General features: G+C 33.6%; 1 protein-coding gene across 5 annotated transcripts in view; it reads left to right on the top strand.

Moving 5' to 3' along the window:
- The window catches only part of LOC114335421 (microtubule-associated protein 1B), a 90,003-nt gene that overhangs the window by 41,656 nt on the left and 30,848 nt on the right, over positions 1 to 17,499 (top strand). For all 5 annotated transcript variants that reach the window (XM_028285657.2, XM_028285658.2, XM_028285661.2 and 2 more), the window contains 2 exons: positions 4,406 to 4,600; positions 4,667 to 5,620. In XM_028285657.2, the coding sequence (XP_028141458.2) occupies positions 4,406 to 4,600; positions 4,667 to 5,620 (1,149 nt within the window). The remainder of the gene's footprint in view (positions 1 to 4,405; positions 4,601 to 4,666; positions 5,621 to 17,499) is intronic.

Genomic DNA, 17,499 nt, shown 5'->3' on the forward strand with positions numbered 1-17,499 from the left:
ATCATTACTAACTTTGTCACTAGCTTTATCATATTAACTTTTGTAATTCGAATTCTGGGAGTAATGTTAAGGTGAATGTCCACAAAGAGATTAAAATCTCATGAGAAAGGATCCCGCAACACTCCTTATGGAAAAGTGGTCCCGGTCAAATTTAACGAAACTTTGGTCAATGATAGTTCTTGGTGAGTAGATTAAAAAAGTCCAGGGCACCTGGGTCTGAAAAACTATTATTCTCGAGCTACACAGCCTCTGAAGTTCTTAAATTCAGGTACTTGGTTTACGTTAAGTGCACTAATTCACGGTCAAGTGAATGAAAATATCTATTACTGAAAGAAGACAGACTCATTTTCTTCATTCATATTTGATTGGTGCATATGAATTGGTGGTCAAAAATAGATGCATCGTATTTTAGTCTTCAGATAACCCCCGGAAAATCCTCAGAAAACTGAACAAGTGCGATATAAAATGTGCTGCTAGAGTGACATAACAATTATTATGCTTTCATAAATGCTTCTCACTTATCCAATACCAGCATAGCTGGAGTTACACTTTATCTTTAGAAAACTACTGAACAGTGGCGGATTTAGGGGGGAATAGGGGAATCCCACCAGTAATACGGTCCAGAATTAAAGAAAAAAATGTTTAAATATGATTATTACACGTTGAAATATGTTAGCTTACATGTAACTTACTACAGACAGACAAATTCAACCCAATTAACTCGACAGTTAGAAAAATAAAGGGAACTTATTGCACATGTTATTACCTACGTCTTTTATGTAGTTTGGGTTATCTATTTGATATATTTTAGGGTTGGTGTTTTATTGGAAGTCGCCCCCTCCCCCCAAGGCAAATGTTCCGTAATTATTACTGAAGTATCGTAATAGGTCGTTAGTTAACACGACATAATATGATGCATCTAACCAAAATCAGCAAAGTCTTAACGTACAGATAGTCGGAGATGACATAAACCCTATTTTTCCGTAGAAGATTATAATTAATATTTCGCGTTTACCTACTACTATGTATGTACTTTGTTTTTTCTTTTCGGATTGAGATCAAGTCCATTTAATCTACTCAATATCAGATATGCTGAAGACCATTTTTTGCAAATCATTTAAGCTAATTGCAAAAACTACTGCTTCGTCGGCATATCTAATGATTTTTAGAGGTACTCTATTGTGCATGTGTGAAAACGTGAGATGTCTTGTTCTGCTCTAGCAGCACTTATTGTGGTTGTTCCTCAATTTTCTGAAGGCGCTTCAGTAGCAGTGGTGGAACATTTACCTTGGAAGAGGGGGCGACTTCCAATAAAACACCAACCACTAAATACATACAATAGATAAACCCAAACTACAAGACATAGATAATAACATGTGCAATAAGTTCCCTTAATTTTCCTAACTGTCGAGTTAATTGGGTTGAATTTGTCTCGTCTGTAGTAAGTTTCATGTCAGCTAATATATTTTTTTTTATGTTTCAAAAATTTTTCCTTTAATTCTGGACCGTGTTACGGAGGGAACATATACGCTCATACCCATGGGCAGGGGGGTCGTGCTCCCCCCTGAGTTTTCGGTTGCTGTAAACTATATACTGTCATTCAAAGTATATAAAATGTAATGTGCCACGTCTGTCCTCCCCCTAAAAATTTTATTATATGGGCGCACATGCGGGAGAGGGGAATTACCCTATTCTCAGCTACTGCAGCTATGCTGGTGTTGGATAAATCAGAACCATTCATAAAAACATGATAATTCTTATTATCGCTGTAGCAACACATTTTTAATCGCATTTCTTCAGTTTTCTGAGTACTTTTCGAACATTTTCTGAAGACTAAAATACAACGCCTCTATTTTTAACCACGAATTCATATGCAACACGCAAACATGCATGAAGAAAATGAGTCTCTTCTTTAAATAATAGATATTTTCATTCACTTGACCGTGAATTAGTGCATTTAACGTAAACAGAGTACCTGAATTTAAGAACTTCAGAAGGTTGTAGCTCGAGAATAATAGTTTTTCAGACCCAGGTGCCATGGACTTTTTTAATCTACTCACTGAGAACTATCATCGACCAAAGTTTCGTTAAATTTGACCGGTACCACTTTTCTATAAGGAGTGTTGCGGGGTCCTTTATTTCAGATGTGTTTCCACAGAATATGCCATGAGTCACCTGAGTTTATGCAACTCCAGAATTTACTCTCACATGAAGAGTATTTTGTTCTACACATCAAGGACTACCAGAACCCAAAGTTTCAGAGCATTTGACAGAGAGCCATTTCCCATAAGGTTTTTGCGGGGTCCTTTCTCTGAATCACCTGAGTTTATGCAACTCCAGAATTTACTCTCACATGAAGAGTACAGGGGAAAAACAAGGAATGTCACATATTATACTTTTCGAGATTAACACCAATAAAGGTTTAGTTCTTACGACATCCAAAAACTACTTAGGAGATTCTTAGCGAAATTCTAGCTATTCTTTTTCTATAATCTTAATATAATATGAATCTATATTAACTTCTTAATTTGATAATGCACCAAAAAACTGCAGACATTCCTTATTTTTATTCAGTGGCCTGCGGACAATCTTGGTCCTTCGCCTGGATACAAATTCTTAAAAAATTTGTATAGACTGATCTTTCTGTTTATTGTCATGAATCGATAGCCTAGTCGATAGTACTCAGTTTTTCCTACCACATGGCAAGAAAAGCCAAAATTAATAAAAAAATGACATTCCTTGTTTTTCCCCTGTACTCTTCACATGAGAAAAGTCAAAAATTCTTTTTGACAAATAAATATTGTTTTTCGCTTAATTTCAATGTTAAAGCTGGCAGAAACTTGCCTCTTAGCAGTTTGAACATTTAATTTAAGCGAAAAGCAATGTTTACTTTTCAAATAAACATTGTTTTTTGTTTTCTGACCGCAGTAAAATGTGTTTTGAATTAAATAAATTACATACATTCTTCCTATTCTGTCAATTAATTTATTTAAAAAAGAATTTTTTTGAACACCTAATATAAATAATTATTAATTACCTTTCAAATGAGCTGTCACACGACCGCTATTCTCATTTAAAAAAAATCATCGATTACGTCATCACGCCTAGATTGATGACGTCACTATTATGATATGTTTATGTATACCAAAAAATAGTAATTTAAAAATAAAAATCAACCTGTTTCGGGATTTATTTCCAAAATCGCCCATTCATGAAAAAATGAATTTATTCCAACCTTTACGTGCTCACTGTATAATATATAATATATACCTACTAGCGATTTTACCCGTTTATTTTATTATTAACAAACTTTCAAAATAATTTTTATTTCAAGTTTTTAAAATAATAAACGTTATACATCTAAACCAAGTAAATATAAAGTTACATAAAGCTTTAAATTATTTTTCTTAATAAAGTAACCAGTATTTTTTTTTGGAGAACAATTAAATTATATACTGATGAAGTATAGTAAATATTTCGTGTGGATCGTCAACAATACATGGAAGAGTCCATTTGTTATTATTCCCTTTAAAGGGGAGGCCGTTATAAAACAGTGTACAAACCTTTTTAAAGTTGTTAATAAATTGTTCCTTTCAAACTATACTCAAATTGTATATTTAAACATCTTATTTATTTTATATACTAATTAAATTCACTATCAAATGTCATTTATAGTTTATTAATACCTAATATAAAATTTAGTTTGATATTAACGGACCTGTCAATCTCAAACGTAAATAACGTATGCTTTGCTGATATACGTGATGAGCGCACTAATAACCGGCAAAATAACGCAAAAGATGGAAAACCTAATACATTGTGAAGCAAAAAGAGATGAAACTAGTAGAGGTTGAAATTGTCGATATAAACGTATAAATTAACATTATATTACATAGTTGCAACCCCTGTCAAACTCCTTTTCCGATTGTGAAGATCTCGGACAGTTCATGTTCGAATCGCACTTTTCCTAGTTTTCCATGTAAAACTTTATCAAATGCCTTCTCGAAATCAATGAAATATGCATACGCATCGCAGTTGATATCCCTAGCTGTCTTTATTAGAATTTGCAAACTGAAAAGTGCTTCCCTCGTTCAGAGTCCTGCTCTGAATCCAAATTGAACTTCACTCAGGTGTTCTTCTAATTTGGTGTACATATATGCGTGAGTGAATGATAGCAAGGAGTACTTTAAATACAAGTACTGTACCATTTCCAATGAAAACATTTCCATTAAGTATGTCAATTGTATAAAAACTGATGGCAAGTTGACTTATTTATAAACGTCATTTAATTACAGGATATGTAAAAGATTACCTTAGAGATTAAAATCTTCTTTCGGATTATTAACAAAAAATAAAAAAAAACTTAAAATATATTTTATACAATTAAATTATTCATATTTTTTAGGTAATTCTGTCCTCGTGTAGTCCCTATTTTGAAGAAGTTCTTGCGAGTATCAGTCCTTATCAACACCCAGTACTTTTTATGAAAGATGTGCCGTTTTGGACGTTAAAATGCATATGTGACTTTATGTATTCAGGAGAAATTCACATTATTCAAACCAAACTAGATGAACTCTTAGCCATTGCGGAGACATTAAAGGTTGTAAAACATTGTTATATGAAAACTGAAATTTTTAGTGATATTTGTTTTATTTAAATTTTTTAGATAAAGGGATTAGCTGGCCAAAAAGATGCTCAAACCGTTGACACCAAACCAGATCTGACAATTCCTATCAAGGAGGAAAAAAACGATGAAAAAAAAGATGAAAAAGAAGTGAAGAAAAAGGACGAAGTAAAGAAGAAAGATGAAAAAGAAATAAAGAGAAAAGACGAAAAAGAAATAAAGAAAAAAGAAGAGAAAGAAGTAAAGAAGAAGGATGAAAAAGAGTTAAAAAAGAAAGAAGAAAAGGAAATAAAGAGAAAAGACGAGAAAGAAATAAAGAAAAAGGAAGAGAAAGAAATAAAGAAAAAGGAAGAGAAAGAAATAAAGAAAAAGGAAGAGAAAGAAATAAAGAAAAAGGAAGAGAAAGAAATAAAGAAAAAAGAGGAGAAAGAAATAAAGAAAAAGGAGGAAAAAGAAATAAAGAAAAAAGACGAAAAGGAACTTAAAAAGAAGGAAGAAATAAAGGTACCTGAAATAAAACCACCTAAACGAAAAGAAGACAAGGAAATTAAGAAGAAAGATGAGAAAGAAGCCAAAAAGAAAGAAGAAATAAAAGAAGTAAAAGAAAAGAAAAGAACTTTATCAACTCCTCCACCAGAAGTGCCAGTATTAAAAAGTAGAAAGGTACCCAAACTGGTGCTTCACGGTAATATACCAGTTTTAAAAAGTTTTGGTATAAGGGCACGAGGTAGGCCTGTGGGGATATCAAAAAGATCCGAAAAGAAATTAGAAAAAGAGAAACAACCCTTAAGCGATAAACAACAAAAAATACCCATAACCAAAGATTCACCAGGTCCTAGTTTTTCAAATCCTTATGATTTGTTAAAGCCTGTTTATGAAGAAGTTGCTAAAAACTTGGATCCAAAACCTGCTAAAGTGGTACCTACAAAAGAAACAGTGAGGCGCACATTACAAAAGAAGCTTAAGAAAAGGAAGATTTCAGACACAAGAGAAGAAGTAAGTATTTATATTTTAATTGAGCTGTAATATTCATATCATTATCTTGGCCTTTATTCCCATAAGTTGTCCTTAATGTTGTTCTGAAGCTATTTCCTTGTGGCATTTTTATGATTAACTATTTAGTGGGAAATAAGCCACAATTAAATTGAAAAAATAATTTTATTAACGTTTCGAAGCCCAAATCGGGTTTCGTTGTCAAAATACAAAATACAGTATTTTGTATTTTGACAACGAAACCCGATTTGGGCTTCGAAACGTTAATAAAATTATTTTTTCAATTTAATTATGGCTTATTTCCCACTAAATAGTTAATCATAAGTTGTCCGTTTCCCTAATCGCTATGTATCTGTTGTATTCGCGATGTGCAAGTACTTGGAAGGGAATTGAGAAACGATCGTGCGCGAATAGCGGAGAAATATTGTAACTTAAATAATTCATATTGTCAAATTGACGTACATTTCATATCTACTGTCATTGAAAAAGAAAAATTATATGTTGCTCCACAATATTGATATGATATGCAATTATTATATAAAGGTAAATTTAATTAATTGTATTTTGCTTTCAGTGCTGCATTTTAATAAGTAATTTTATTTACTACATACAATTGGTTACGTTTTAATGACATAACCTGAATCTTATTTTTTCTTCTTATTATATTTTTGGACTATGATCTTGACAATTAACCAGTAACCAGGACTAATATAATTGGCCAATATAATTAAAAGTGCGAATAAAGTTGCAGAGCGTAGAAATAGGTGTCGCTTTGCCGAACTTACACGGTCCCAATATGTTACGGTTGAAGTTGATTCTCAGTTAGAGTTGAATATTCCTAATTCGTGTCAACTCAAACTAAAACGAGCAGTAAGAGTTGATTTGAAAACTTTAACTAAACTTTTACTAGTTGAAGTAGACTCTTCCTAACTCTTGTTAGTTAAAGTAGATCGCGGGAAAAAGAGAATCAACTCTTACTAGTTTGAGTTGACTATTCCTGGATCGATTCAGTAAATGTAGAATATCACGTGTTTTTTGATGAGTGCGCATCTCTTTGTTTTGACTGTTTTAACTACTTATCACGATTTGAACATATCCAATAACATATTATTTCTAGAATCGGTCGTTTGTGTTTATGTTGGGAAAGAATCAACTCTTACTAAATGGCATTGGGAAGAGTGTATTTTTTCTAGTTGGAGTCTACTTTTACTGGGAAATGTCGAATAAAAATCTTCATTTTATATTTTTATAATCAACTTTTACTAAAACCAGCCGTTTAAGTTGACTCGAACTAGGAATAGTCAACTCCAACTTGATAATTAACTAAACTGTAACATAGTTCAAGTTGATTCTCAGTTAGAGTTGACTTTTCCTAGTTCGAGTGAACTCCAACTGAAACGAGCAGTAAAAGTTGATTTGAAAAATTTAAATCAACTTTTGCTAGTTGAAGTTGACTCTTCCTAACCCTTGTTAGTAAAAGTAGATTATACAATTTATACGAGTATAATCTCACGTGCATTTTTGATGAGTGTGCGTCTCTTTGTTTTGACCGTTTCAACTACTTATTAGTCCAGGCTGTAACGTCGCCCCCGTTAGGTAAATTATTCTGATTCGATTTTTTTGCACAAACTTACTCAAACAAATACATCCTTATACAAATACACAGTGTCAGGCGGTACAGCGGTCGAAAAATTGTTTAACCAATTTTTGTTAACCAAATTCACAAAAATAATTCTTATCTACTCTAACTCATATTATGTATAAGTTTTTATTGTGTGAAAATTGTAAATATAAAATATTAAAAATTGTTTAAAGTGCGCCTGAAGTAATAATGTATTTTAAATGGGATTTACTTTTTCGCACTGTTTTTTAGCACCCTTTCGTATAATCAAATATCCTTAACTTTCGCCTTGTCATGGTGATGACATGTGAGCAATAAATTACAAAAAACAGTTAAATTACAAAACAGACAGTTTCGTGGTTTGACAGAAGTTTGAATTTTTAAATGTCAAAGTACTAAAAAATTGTAAAATAAGAATGTATTCCAGTGACGAAGAGTTGCAGTTTTTTTATTTGTTTTTTTGGTAGATAAAATATTGTATGAAACTGTGTGTTAAGTACTTTTTGCGCACTTAGGCGATGTATAGCACTCGGCCCGCTCGTGCTCTAAACATCGCGTGCGTGCGCAAAAAGCATACTTCACGAACTGTTTTATAAATAACTAAGTATTTCACTCCGGACAAATTTTTTTAGATTATTTTGGTCATTCGGAGCAAAAAAGGTCTCTTGTGATTTTTCTCTAAAATTGATAGTTTTCGAGTTATACGCGATTTAAAATATGACAAATGCGAAATGACCATTTTTAAGGCTTAATAACTCGATTAAAAACTATTATTATGAAAGTCAGAAAGTCACTTAATCAAAGTTTAAAGCCCCCCTACAAGATCCTGAAGAAATTTTAGTATTTATTATTTAGTAATAATCGAAGTATTAGTGTGATTGTAAACATGTGCACATGGGCTCCAGAAAATACGTGATTTTATTGTGAAATACGTTAAACTTAGAGGAGAAACTTATACCTATCAAAAGGAAAATTCCAGGACTTTCTTATGAAAGGTTGAGCTCAAAAATATAATAAGATTTGACGTCAATATTGTAAATATTAAGCAAGTATTAAATTGATAGAAATTAAGGAAGACTGATAACAACTGACTAAAAACTGATCTGACTTTTTTGTGTCATTACCAATTTATTTGAAGATAATTAGAATTAGGCCAGGAGTTGAGGTGACTGATTATTAAGATAATAAGACATTATATTTGGAAGATGGCAAGTGTGTGCATTTGTTTTTATTGTGACCGGGAGGTTAAACCAAAGCAAATTTCCATTGAGTGTATCACTTGTTGCTCATGGGTCCATAAGGAATGCACGGGTTTGACTAAAAGTGAATATGAAAAAATCTGTGCTGACTTTCGCAAAACTAAATCGCATAACTGGGAATGTAAAGTGTGCAAAGAGACGGTGGTGAAAAGATTATCTTTGAATTCTGCTTCAAATAGCCGGAAAAATTCGGTATCAAAAGAAAGTGCTGACAATGGAAAACAGGTGCCCAATGCTGATTTTTCAAGTCTACTATGCAATACTGTGGATGCTGTAGAGAGTGAAACTGCAATCAAGGATGAAATAAATAATTTATTAAAGAAAAGTACCACTACCAATAAAGATGTACTAGTAGTTATTGTTCACATAATTAACCTATTGTTAAATCAGAGGACTGAAGTGCAGGCAACAATAGATACAATTAAAGCGTCTGTAAAATCTAATGAGGCGAAAGTTGAAACTTTAGAAAAGAAACTTGAAGGGTTACAAGAAAAAATTGAAACCATGTGTGGAAATGGAAGTGAAGATATAAGAAATCAAAGTGTATCTATTATCAAAGATGAGCAAGATATGTTCCTGGAATTAGAAGATAGAAGTAGTCGATCTAAAAATATACTAATCTATAATGTTGATGAGAGCCAATCTAAGGTTACTAATGAGAGAATAGATCATGACAAGGCAAATATTCGAGAAGTACTAACGAAACTGGAGGTTGGAGCAACTGAGTTTAAGGTTTTGAGGGTAGGACGTGGTAATAGCAGTAGTGACAGACCAAGACCACTTAAGGTAATTTTTCAAAATAATACCACAGTGATTGCATGTCTTAAAAACAAACATAAGTTGAAGCCATCGAGCATATTGATTAAATCAGATCTTACTCAAATGCAACGAAATCATCTCAAGAAATTATATGAAGAACTTGATAGGCGTAGAAGAAATGGTGAATCAAACTTGGCAATACGATACAAGAATGGTAACCCGTTTATTTCAAAGGTAAAAGAACAAAACCACCAGAATCCAAAAAACTCCCAAATGCGAACATAAGTATGAATAGTCTATCACTTTACTACCAAAATGTGCGTGGTCTGCGTACGAAGCTAAAGGACATATATTTGACATCCTGTTCAGCAACATATGACGTTATTTTCCTAACAGAGAGTTGGCTTGGTCCTGAAATTAAAAGTAATGAAGTTTTCTGTGATTTATATACCGTATACCGTCGGGACCGTGATCATATTTCCAGCGAGAAATCAAGAGGAGGTGGAGTGTTAATTGCAGTTAGAAGTGATATCAGTTCTTGTCTAGTGGAAATTGCCAGTTCAAATGTAGAACAGGTTTTTGCTGGAATTACTATTAATTGCATTAAATATGTTTTTGGCTGTGTCTACATTCCGCCCAGATCTAGATTGGATGTTTATTCCAATCACATTGATACTGTAAAACTAATTATGAATAAGTATAAAGATTCTAAACTAGTATTATTTGGGGATTATAATCTACCAAATCTGATATGGGACGGTGAGACGACTGCTAAAAATATAAGTAATGATACTGAAATTTTGTTTTGTGACGAGTTCAATTTTTTAGGATTAGGTCAATATAATTATTTTAAAAACCAGTATGACTCAATTCTTGATCTGTGTTTCTCTGATACTTATTTAAATCTAAAAAAAGCGGAAGCTTTAATGACGTGTGACAGGTATCATCCCTCACTTGAAGCATTAATATTATTTGATAATCAATATATCAGTTTGGAAACTAATATTTATTATAACTTTCACAAGGCGGATTATGGTGCCTTGAATAATTATTTGCTTCAGATCAATTGGATTGAGTTGTACTGTTTAGAGGATGTAAATGACATTTTAGATGCTTTTTATTCCATTATTTGGAACGCAATTGAACTTTTTGTACCAAAGATATCTATAAAAAGATCGAATTTTCCTGTTTGGTTCTCATCTGAACTTAAGAGTAAAGTCATTGCCAAAAAGATTGCGCATAAAAAATATAAAACTACAAATAAGTATCACCACTATATTGAATTTAAAAATTTGAGAGATGAATGCTCATCACTCACTGAGCAGTCTTACAATGCTTACGTTTCAAAGATGGAAGTGAGAATAAATGAGAACGCTGGTGAATTTTGGAAGTTCATCAAAAATAAAACCAACGGACATGGTGCTCTCCCTAGCTCTATGTTTCTAGGTGAGGAAAGTGAGAATGACAAACAAAAAATAACAGAGTTGTTTGCGAAACATTTTGGTACTGTATACAGCACTTTTAATGGTAAATCTCTGGATAACCTGGAGAGTAATGAAATTTTCTCACAACAGCTGGAGGTGGAAATTAGTAACCTCGAAGTCACTTTTGACAATTTACTGAATGTGTTGTTGTCATTAAATGTCAATAAAGGGGCTGGCCCTGATTTGATACCGAATTTGTTCCTAAGAGAAAGTGCAGTGTCCTTGTGTGAACCATTAGTATATGTTCTTAATAAATCTCTCCAGACGGGAATTTTCCCGAACAGATGGAAACATTCCTTTGTGTGTCCTATTTTCAAGGCAGGAGATCATAGTGATATCAAAAATTATCGGCCAGTTTGTATTCAGTCAGCCTTATCTAAAGTATTTGAAAAAATGGTTTTGCCAAGTTTGGATAATTGTTTTAGGAACATTATTACGGAAAACCAACATGGATTTGTAGGCGGACGTTCTACTCTCACTAACCTCTTTTTGTATATCGATAGTATAGGTACAGCAATGGATGAGGGTTACGAGGTGCACTCTATATACACCGATTTCAGTAAGGCCTTTGACCTACTAGATCATAATGTCTTAATTACAAAGCTGAGAAACTTTGGTATCACTGGTTCTTTATTAGCTTGGTTTACTTCGTATTTGCAAGGAAGAACATTGCAAGTAAGATCAGCAGGATGTGTTTCTAATGGATTTGAAGCCGTGTCAGGGGTTCCGCAGGGTTCCCATTTGGGTCCTAAGCTTTTTCTGTTGTTGGTAAATGATATTGGTAGGAACTTTAAATCTGAATATCTGATATTTGCAGACGACTTGAAGATATTTAAATGCATTAGGTCAGAATCTGATTGTGAGGGTTTGCAGAGAGACTTGGATTCTTTAGTACATTGGTGCCAGGAAAATAATCTTAGATTGAATGCTTCGAAATGCTCATATATTATTTTTTCACGTAATAAGACCACCAGTGATTTTAAATACAAGATAGGAGATGTGGATTTATCTAGGGTTCAGGTAATTAAGGATTTAGGTGTGTTACTGGATAGTAAGCTAAGTTTCGTGGACCATTATGATGCCATTATTGCGCGTGCTAATCGGACATTAGGGTTAGTCATCAGAATGTCATGATTTTAATAATTTGTTTGTAATTGTGAGATTGTTTTTGAGTTATGTTCGTTCATTACTAGAGTATTGTTCAGTAATTTGGAGTCCAAGTTATGAGAATCACAAATATCGAATTGAATCGATTCAAAATAAATTCGTTAGATATCTGCGGTATAGATTAGGTACTAGAGGAATGCAATTGAATTCCAGTCAGGTCATGCAGATGTTTCATTTGCACCGTCTAGAGGATCGCAGGCGATACTTTGACCTTAATTTCGTATTTAAGGTGTTAAATGGTATTATTGTTGCACCTAGCATTCTGGGTCGAATAGATTTTTATGTTCCAGCTAGGAATTTGAGAAGATGTCCCTTGCTATCCGCTAGATCGTGCAATACACGTCATGCAGAAAATATGCCTTTAAATAGAATTGTTTCTAGTGTAAATGAGTTTCCAAATATAGACTTTATGGGAGTCACACTAAATGCTTTTAAAAGGACTATTTCACGTGAATTATTTTAATTTGATTTTAATTTTTTGATGTCGTTAGTTTAATTGTAAGTAATGTAAGTTAACTTGTGTTTAATGTTTAATTTTGACTTTTAATTTTAATTGTAAAATGGAGTTTTCCGTCAATAAATATTAATTTAATTTAAATTTTTGTCATTATTTTATTACTAAGCTGTTATTTTTAATTATCAACAATGAGCGCTAAAAGCGTATTGAGGCCGCCGTCAATGTGAGTGCAAGTAAGATCCTCCATTCCGACCGTCCAATGGTGCATCTCAGTCGCACTCACATTGACAGCCGCCTCAATACGCTCCTAGCGCTCATTGTTAATAATTAAAAATAACAGCTTAGTAATACAATAATGACAAATATTTCTTCAGTACCTTGTAGAGGGGTCGTTAAAATTTGATTTGGTGACTTTCTGACTTTCATAATAATAATTTTTAACTGAGTTATTAAGCATTGAAAATGGGTCATTTTCGTATTTTTCAAATTTTAAATCGCGTATAACTCGAGAACAATAAATTTTACAGAAAAATCACAAAAGACCTATTTTGCTCCGAATGACCCAAATGATGTAAAAAAATGTCCGAAGTGAATTTTTTTTTGTGAATTTGTTTAAAAAAAATTGTTTAAACAATTTTTCGATTACGGTACCACCTGACACCCTGTGGATTCGTTATAAGGACCTCTTTTTGAGTAAGTTTGTGCAAAAGAATCGAACTGGAATAATTTACCTAACGGGGCGACGATACAGCCTGGACTATAAATATCACGATTTGAACATAATATACAGTAACATTTAATTTCTAGAGTCGGTTGTTTGAGTGAATCAACTTTTACTAAATGACATTGGGAAGAGTATACTTTTACTAGTAAATGTTGAATAAAAATCTTCATTTTATATTTATAATCAACTTTTACTAAAACCAGCCGTTTGAGTCGACTCGAACTAGGAAAAGTCAACTCCAACTGAATAATCAACTTGAACTGTAACATATACATTTCTTGCAGTTCAGACTCCGTATATACAGGGTATCCAGAAACTCTCCTGACAAATGAAGACCGGAGATTCATCAGATAATTTTAAGATAATTTAACCCAATGTACCTAGTTCGAAAATGCTTCCTAAGGGAGCTAGAGCGTCTTTAAATGTGTCGTCTTATAATTAGTTTTTTTAAATATCCAGAACGCTTCTATTTAGAAAAACGAAAACCAGCTGATTACCATGTTTACTATGATAATATCACATCTGTAAAAGGACACAGCAACACTCCTTATGGAAAAGTGTCCCCGGTCAAAAACGAAAGTTCGGTCAATGATAGTTCTCAGTGCGTAGATTAAAAAAAACCATGGAACCTAGGTCTGATAAACTATTATTCTGAAGCTACAGCCTTCTGAAGTTATTAGATTCAGGTGCTCGGTTTACGTTAAGTGCACCAATTCACGGCCAAGTCAACGAAAATATTTATTATTGAAAGAAGAGACTCTTTAGATATGCCGACGAAGCAGTAGTTTTTGCAAATAGCTTAGATGGTTTGCAAAGAATAATGTCCCGCATATTAGATATAAATAGAGAACATGGACTTGATGTCAATATAAAAAAAAAACAAATTACATGGTAGTCAGTAAACGGCGAAATATTAATTACAATCGTTTATGGAAAAATCAATGAAAAATGGAGGGTAGCCAGATATGGCGAAAACTCCACCGAGCGATTGCCGGTATAAGCAATCCCACACTTACTGACCAACGGCTTCGGGCGGATGAGTTGGTAAGTGGAATGGCACTCTTTTGTCCTGGCGCTAAGAAATTGGCACCAAAGGCGAATGAATCAAGTAAATGATCAACGGCATAAGGATACAGAAGGCAAAGAGAAACCACTGTATTAAAGATCCAATTGGATATCACTAGTACAATTATCATGGCAATGAGTACTAAAAGAAAAAAAGAAACTGATCATGGGAATCGGAGCCCAAGATCCGGCAGGGGAGGAACAGACAAGGACTCCCAGGTCGTTAACCGGTGAAACCCTTGTCAAACACCGAAACAAGACAAATTAAAATTAACGAAATCAAAGATAGGTACGTGGAATGTCAAAAGCATGTATCAGCCGGGTAAAATGCATAACATCCTTCAATAAATGAGAAGACTAAATATAAATATACTAGGAGTAAGCGAAATATGGTGGCCTAACTCAGGATGCCTTTCGACCAAAACCGGTACCTTATATTACTCGGGAAACACTGACAACCAACATAGACGTGGAGTAGCAATTATTGTCGATACAGAGGTCAACAAGTCAATATAGGGTTTTGTCCCAATCTCAGAAAGAGTGATGCTACTACAAATAAGGACATCACACACGAAACTAATTTTGATCCAAGTATATGCACCAACGACGGATACAACAGAAGATGAAGTAGAAACATTCTACCAACAAATTGAAGATGCACTGAAAATGACAAAGAGCAGGGAAATCACGAAAGTTATGGGCGATTTTAATGCAAAAGTCGGCAAGGGAAGTGCTGGAACAATAATGGGAGATCAAGGACTAGGGCAGTGGTCGGCAAAGTGCGGCTCCGGAGCCGCATGTGGCTCTTTGGCTCCTTAGGTGCGGCTCTGGCACAAATATCCACGGAAAGCGCAATAATATTTTCCTTTAAAAAAACTTGGTAGGAAAAACATTACCTACATCTTATTCTGATAAATTAGCTTTTATCAAACTTACAAACTTTAGCATTTGTCAAAATTCCTCTTAATGCTACGATAACTGAGTTGAAATTTTCTCCTTTTAACATTTTCATTAATAGCTTTGAAATATATGTATTTAAGAACAAGGATGTATGGCGCTCTAAATTCGAACGTCTTCGTGTTGAATTGGAAATATTGGAGAAGGAAAACATGTTCACAACACAAGTGGTCTGCTTTGAATGACCTGGAGAAGGAAGATATGATCATTTTCAACGCTTGGAATAGTATTCCTGATTCTTATGATCAGCTGAAAAAGCTCACGTTTGCTGTTCTTTCCATTTTTGGTTCTACATATCATCATTTAAAAAAATGGATTTTGCGCCAAAATTTTTGTAAAAAATAACAGTGTTGTGGGAAATAAAACCTTACAAAACGAAAGAAAGAAACGAAAATATCGCCAAAAAAAAACGAAAAAAACACGTTTTTATTTTTTGGGGGTTATGGATGGGGCTAGGTAGTAGGGCTTTAATTTTATTTCGTGTACTAAGTTTGCTGAACAAGCATATTTGGCTCCCAATTTTTTTAAATTGTTGTAATGTTAGGATTTGGCTCTTTGGCTAAAAAGTTGGCCGACCACTGGAGTAGGAGAACGTAACGATAGAGGTGATCGTCTAATATAATTCTGCCAAGAACAAAATCTAATAATCACAAACACGTTCTTTAAATTACCTTTGAGACGGTTATATACATGGCGCTCACCAGCAGATAAACCGGAAAAAGTGGTAAGAAACCAAATCGATTATATACTGATTAAAGAGAGATATCGTAACACCATCAAATCCGTTAAAACATCCAGGAGCAGATGTCACATCAGACCATAACCCACTAATCGCTAATGTCACGCTTAAGCTTAAACGTATTAAAAAACCCCAAAGAACTCCAAATATAGATATTAGAAAACTGAAAGAAGTTGATATAAAAAACAAACTTCAACAGAAAATATACGAAAACTTTGATAAATTAGATACTAACACCTACGAGATAAACCACCAATGGGAAATACTAAAAAATTGCCTACTTGTTCCATGCGAAGAGATATTAAAAGAATCGATAAGAAAGAGAGACAACTGGATGACCGACGAGATACTCGGCATGATGGACCAACGAAGACAAGCCAAGAACAAAGACAATCACAATTACAGAATAATTAACAATGAAATCAGAAAAAAGATAAGAGAGACAAAACAAACTTACTATGAGGAAAAATGTAAAGAGATAGAAGATCTTCAGAACAAATACGATCTATTCAACCTGCATAAAAAGGTTAAAGAAATGGCAGGGCTGCAAAAAAGAAACCACAACACAACTCTTGTAGACAAAAATGGAAACACTATTATAACGACTGACGAAAAGCTAAAACCATGGAAAGAATATATGGAAGAGCTTTTCGACGACGAAAGAGGAAACCTACAAGACATATCTTTTGAAAACAGAGAAACAAGTGTAGAAATTACAAAGGAAGAAATATTGTATGCACTAAAAAACACCAGTAACGGAAAAAGCCCGGGGCCAGATCAACTGCCTATTGATATCCTTAAAATAATAGAATAATAAATAAGTTTTATATCTCACCGTAATTGTGTTTATATTTTAGATATATGTATTGTTTGTAAATGTAAAATGTATGTTTGTATGTAGCATATTATCGGAATGTCATGTTTGTTCCATACTGGAGGTCCAGTCATTGGACTGACCTCTCTAACGTCAATTCTTTTTTATTTCAAACCCCAAAGACGCTTATTGTTAGAATTTTTATAACTAACAGATTGCTGAATAAACGTTTAAAAAAAAATAATAGAAAATGAGTACATAGATGTCATCTTAAAGCTCTTTAATGAAATTTATCAGTCGGGTGACATACCCAATGAATGGTTGACCTCAACATTTATTTGTCTCCCAAAAAAGAAAAATGCTAGAGAATGCACCGACCACCCCACCATAAGCCTGATGTCTCACACACTTAAAATGTTTTTAAAGATCATTCATAAACGCATTTACCAAACACTTGATATGGATATTGAAGAAACCCAATTTGGATTCCGTAGAGGCGTAGGTACCCGTGAAGCTCTCTTTACATTCAACGTACTAATCCAGAGATGCTTGGACATGAACCAGGATATGTACGTCTGTTTCATAGATTACAACAAGGCTTTCGATAAAGTCCGCCACAAACAGCTAATGGACGTCCTCAGAGCAAAACAATTACAATACAATACACCTTCGAATTATAACAAATCTATAGTATAAACAGCAAGCATACATACGCATTAACGAACACACATCAGAAGAAGAGGAGTGCCACAGGGGTGTGTATTATCACCACTACTATTCAATGCATACTCTGAAGAAATTATGAAAAGAGCTCTTGAGGGAGAAACAGCAGGAAT

This window comes from Diabrotica virgifera, chromosome 7 (genome assembly GCF_917563875.1).
Source record: "Diabrotica virgifera virgifera chromosome 7, PGI_DIABVI_V3a".
In the NCBI taxonomy this organism is placed as follows: Eukaryota; Metazoa; Arthropoda; class Insecta; order Coleoptera; family Chrysomelidae; genus Diabrotica; species Diabrotica virgifera.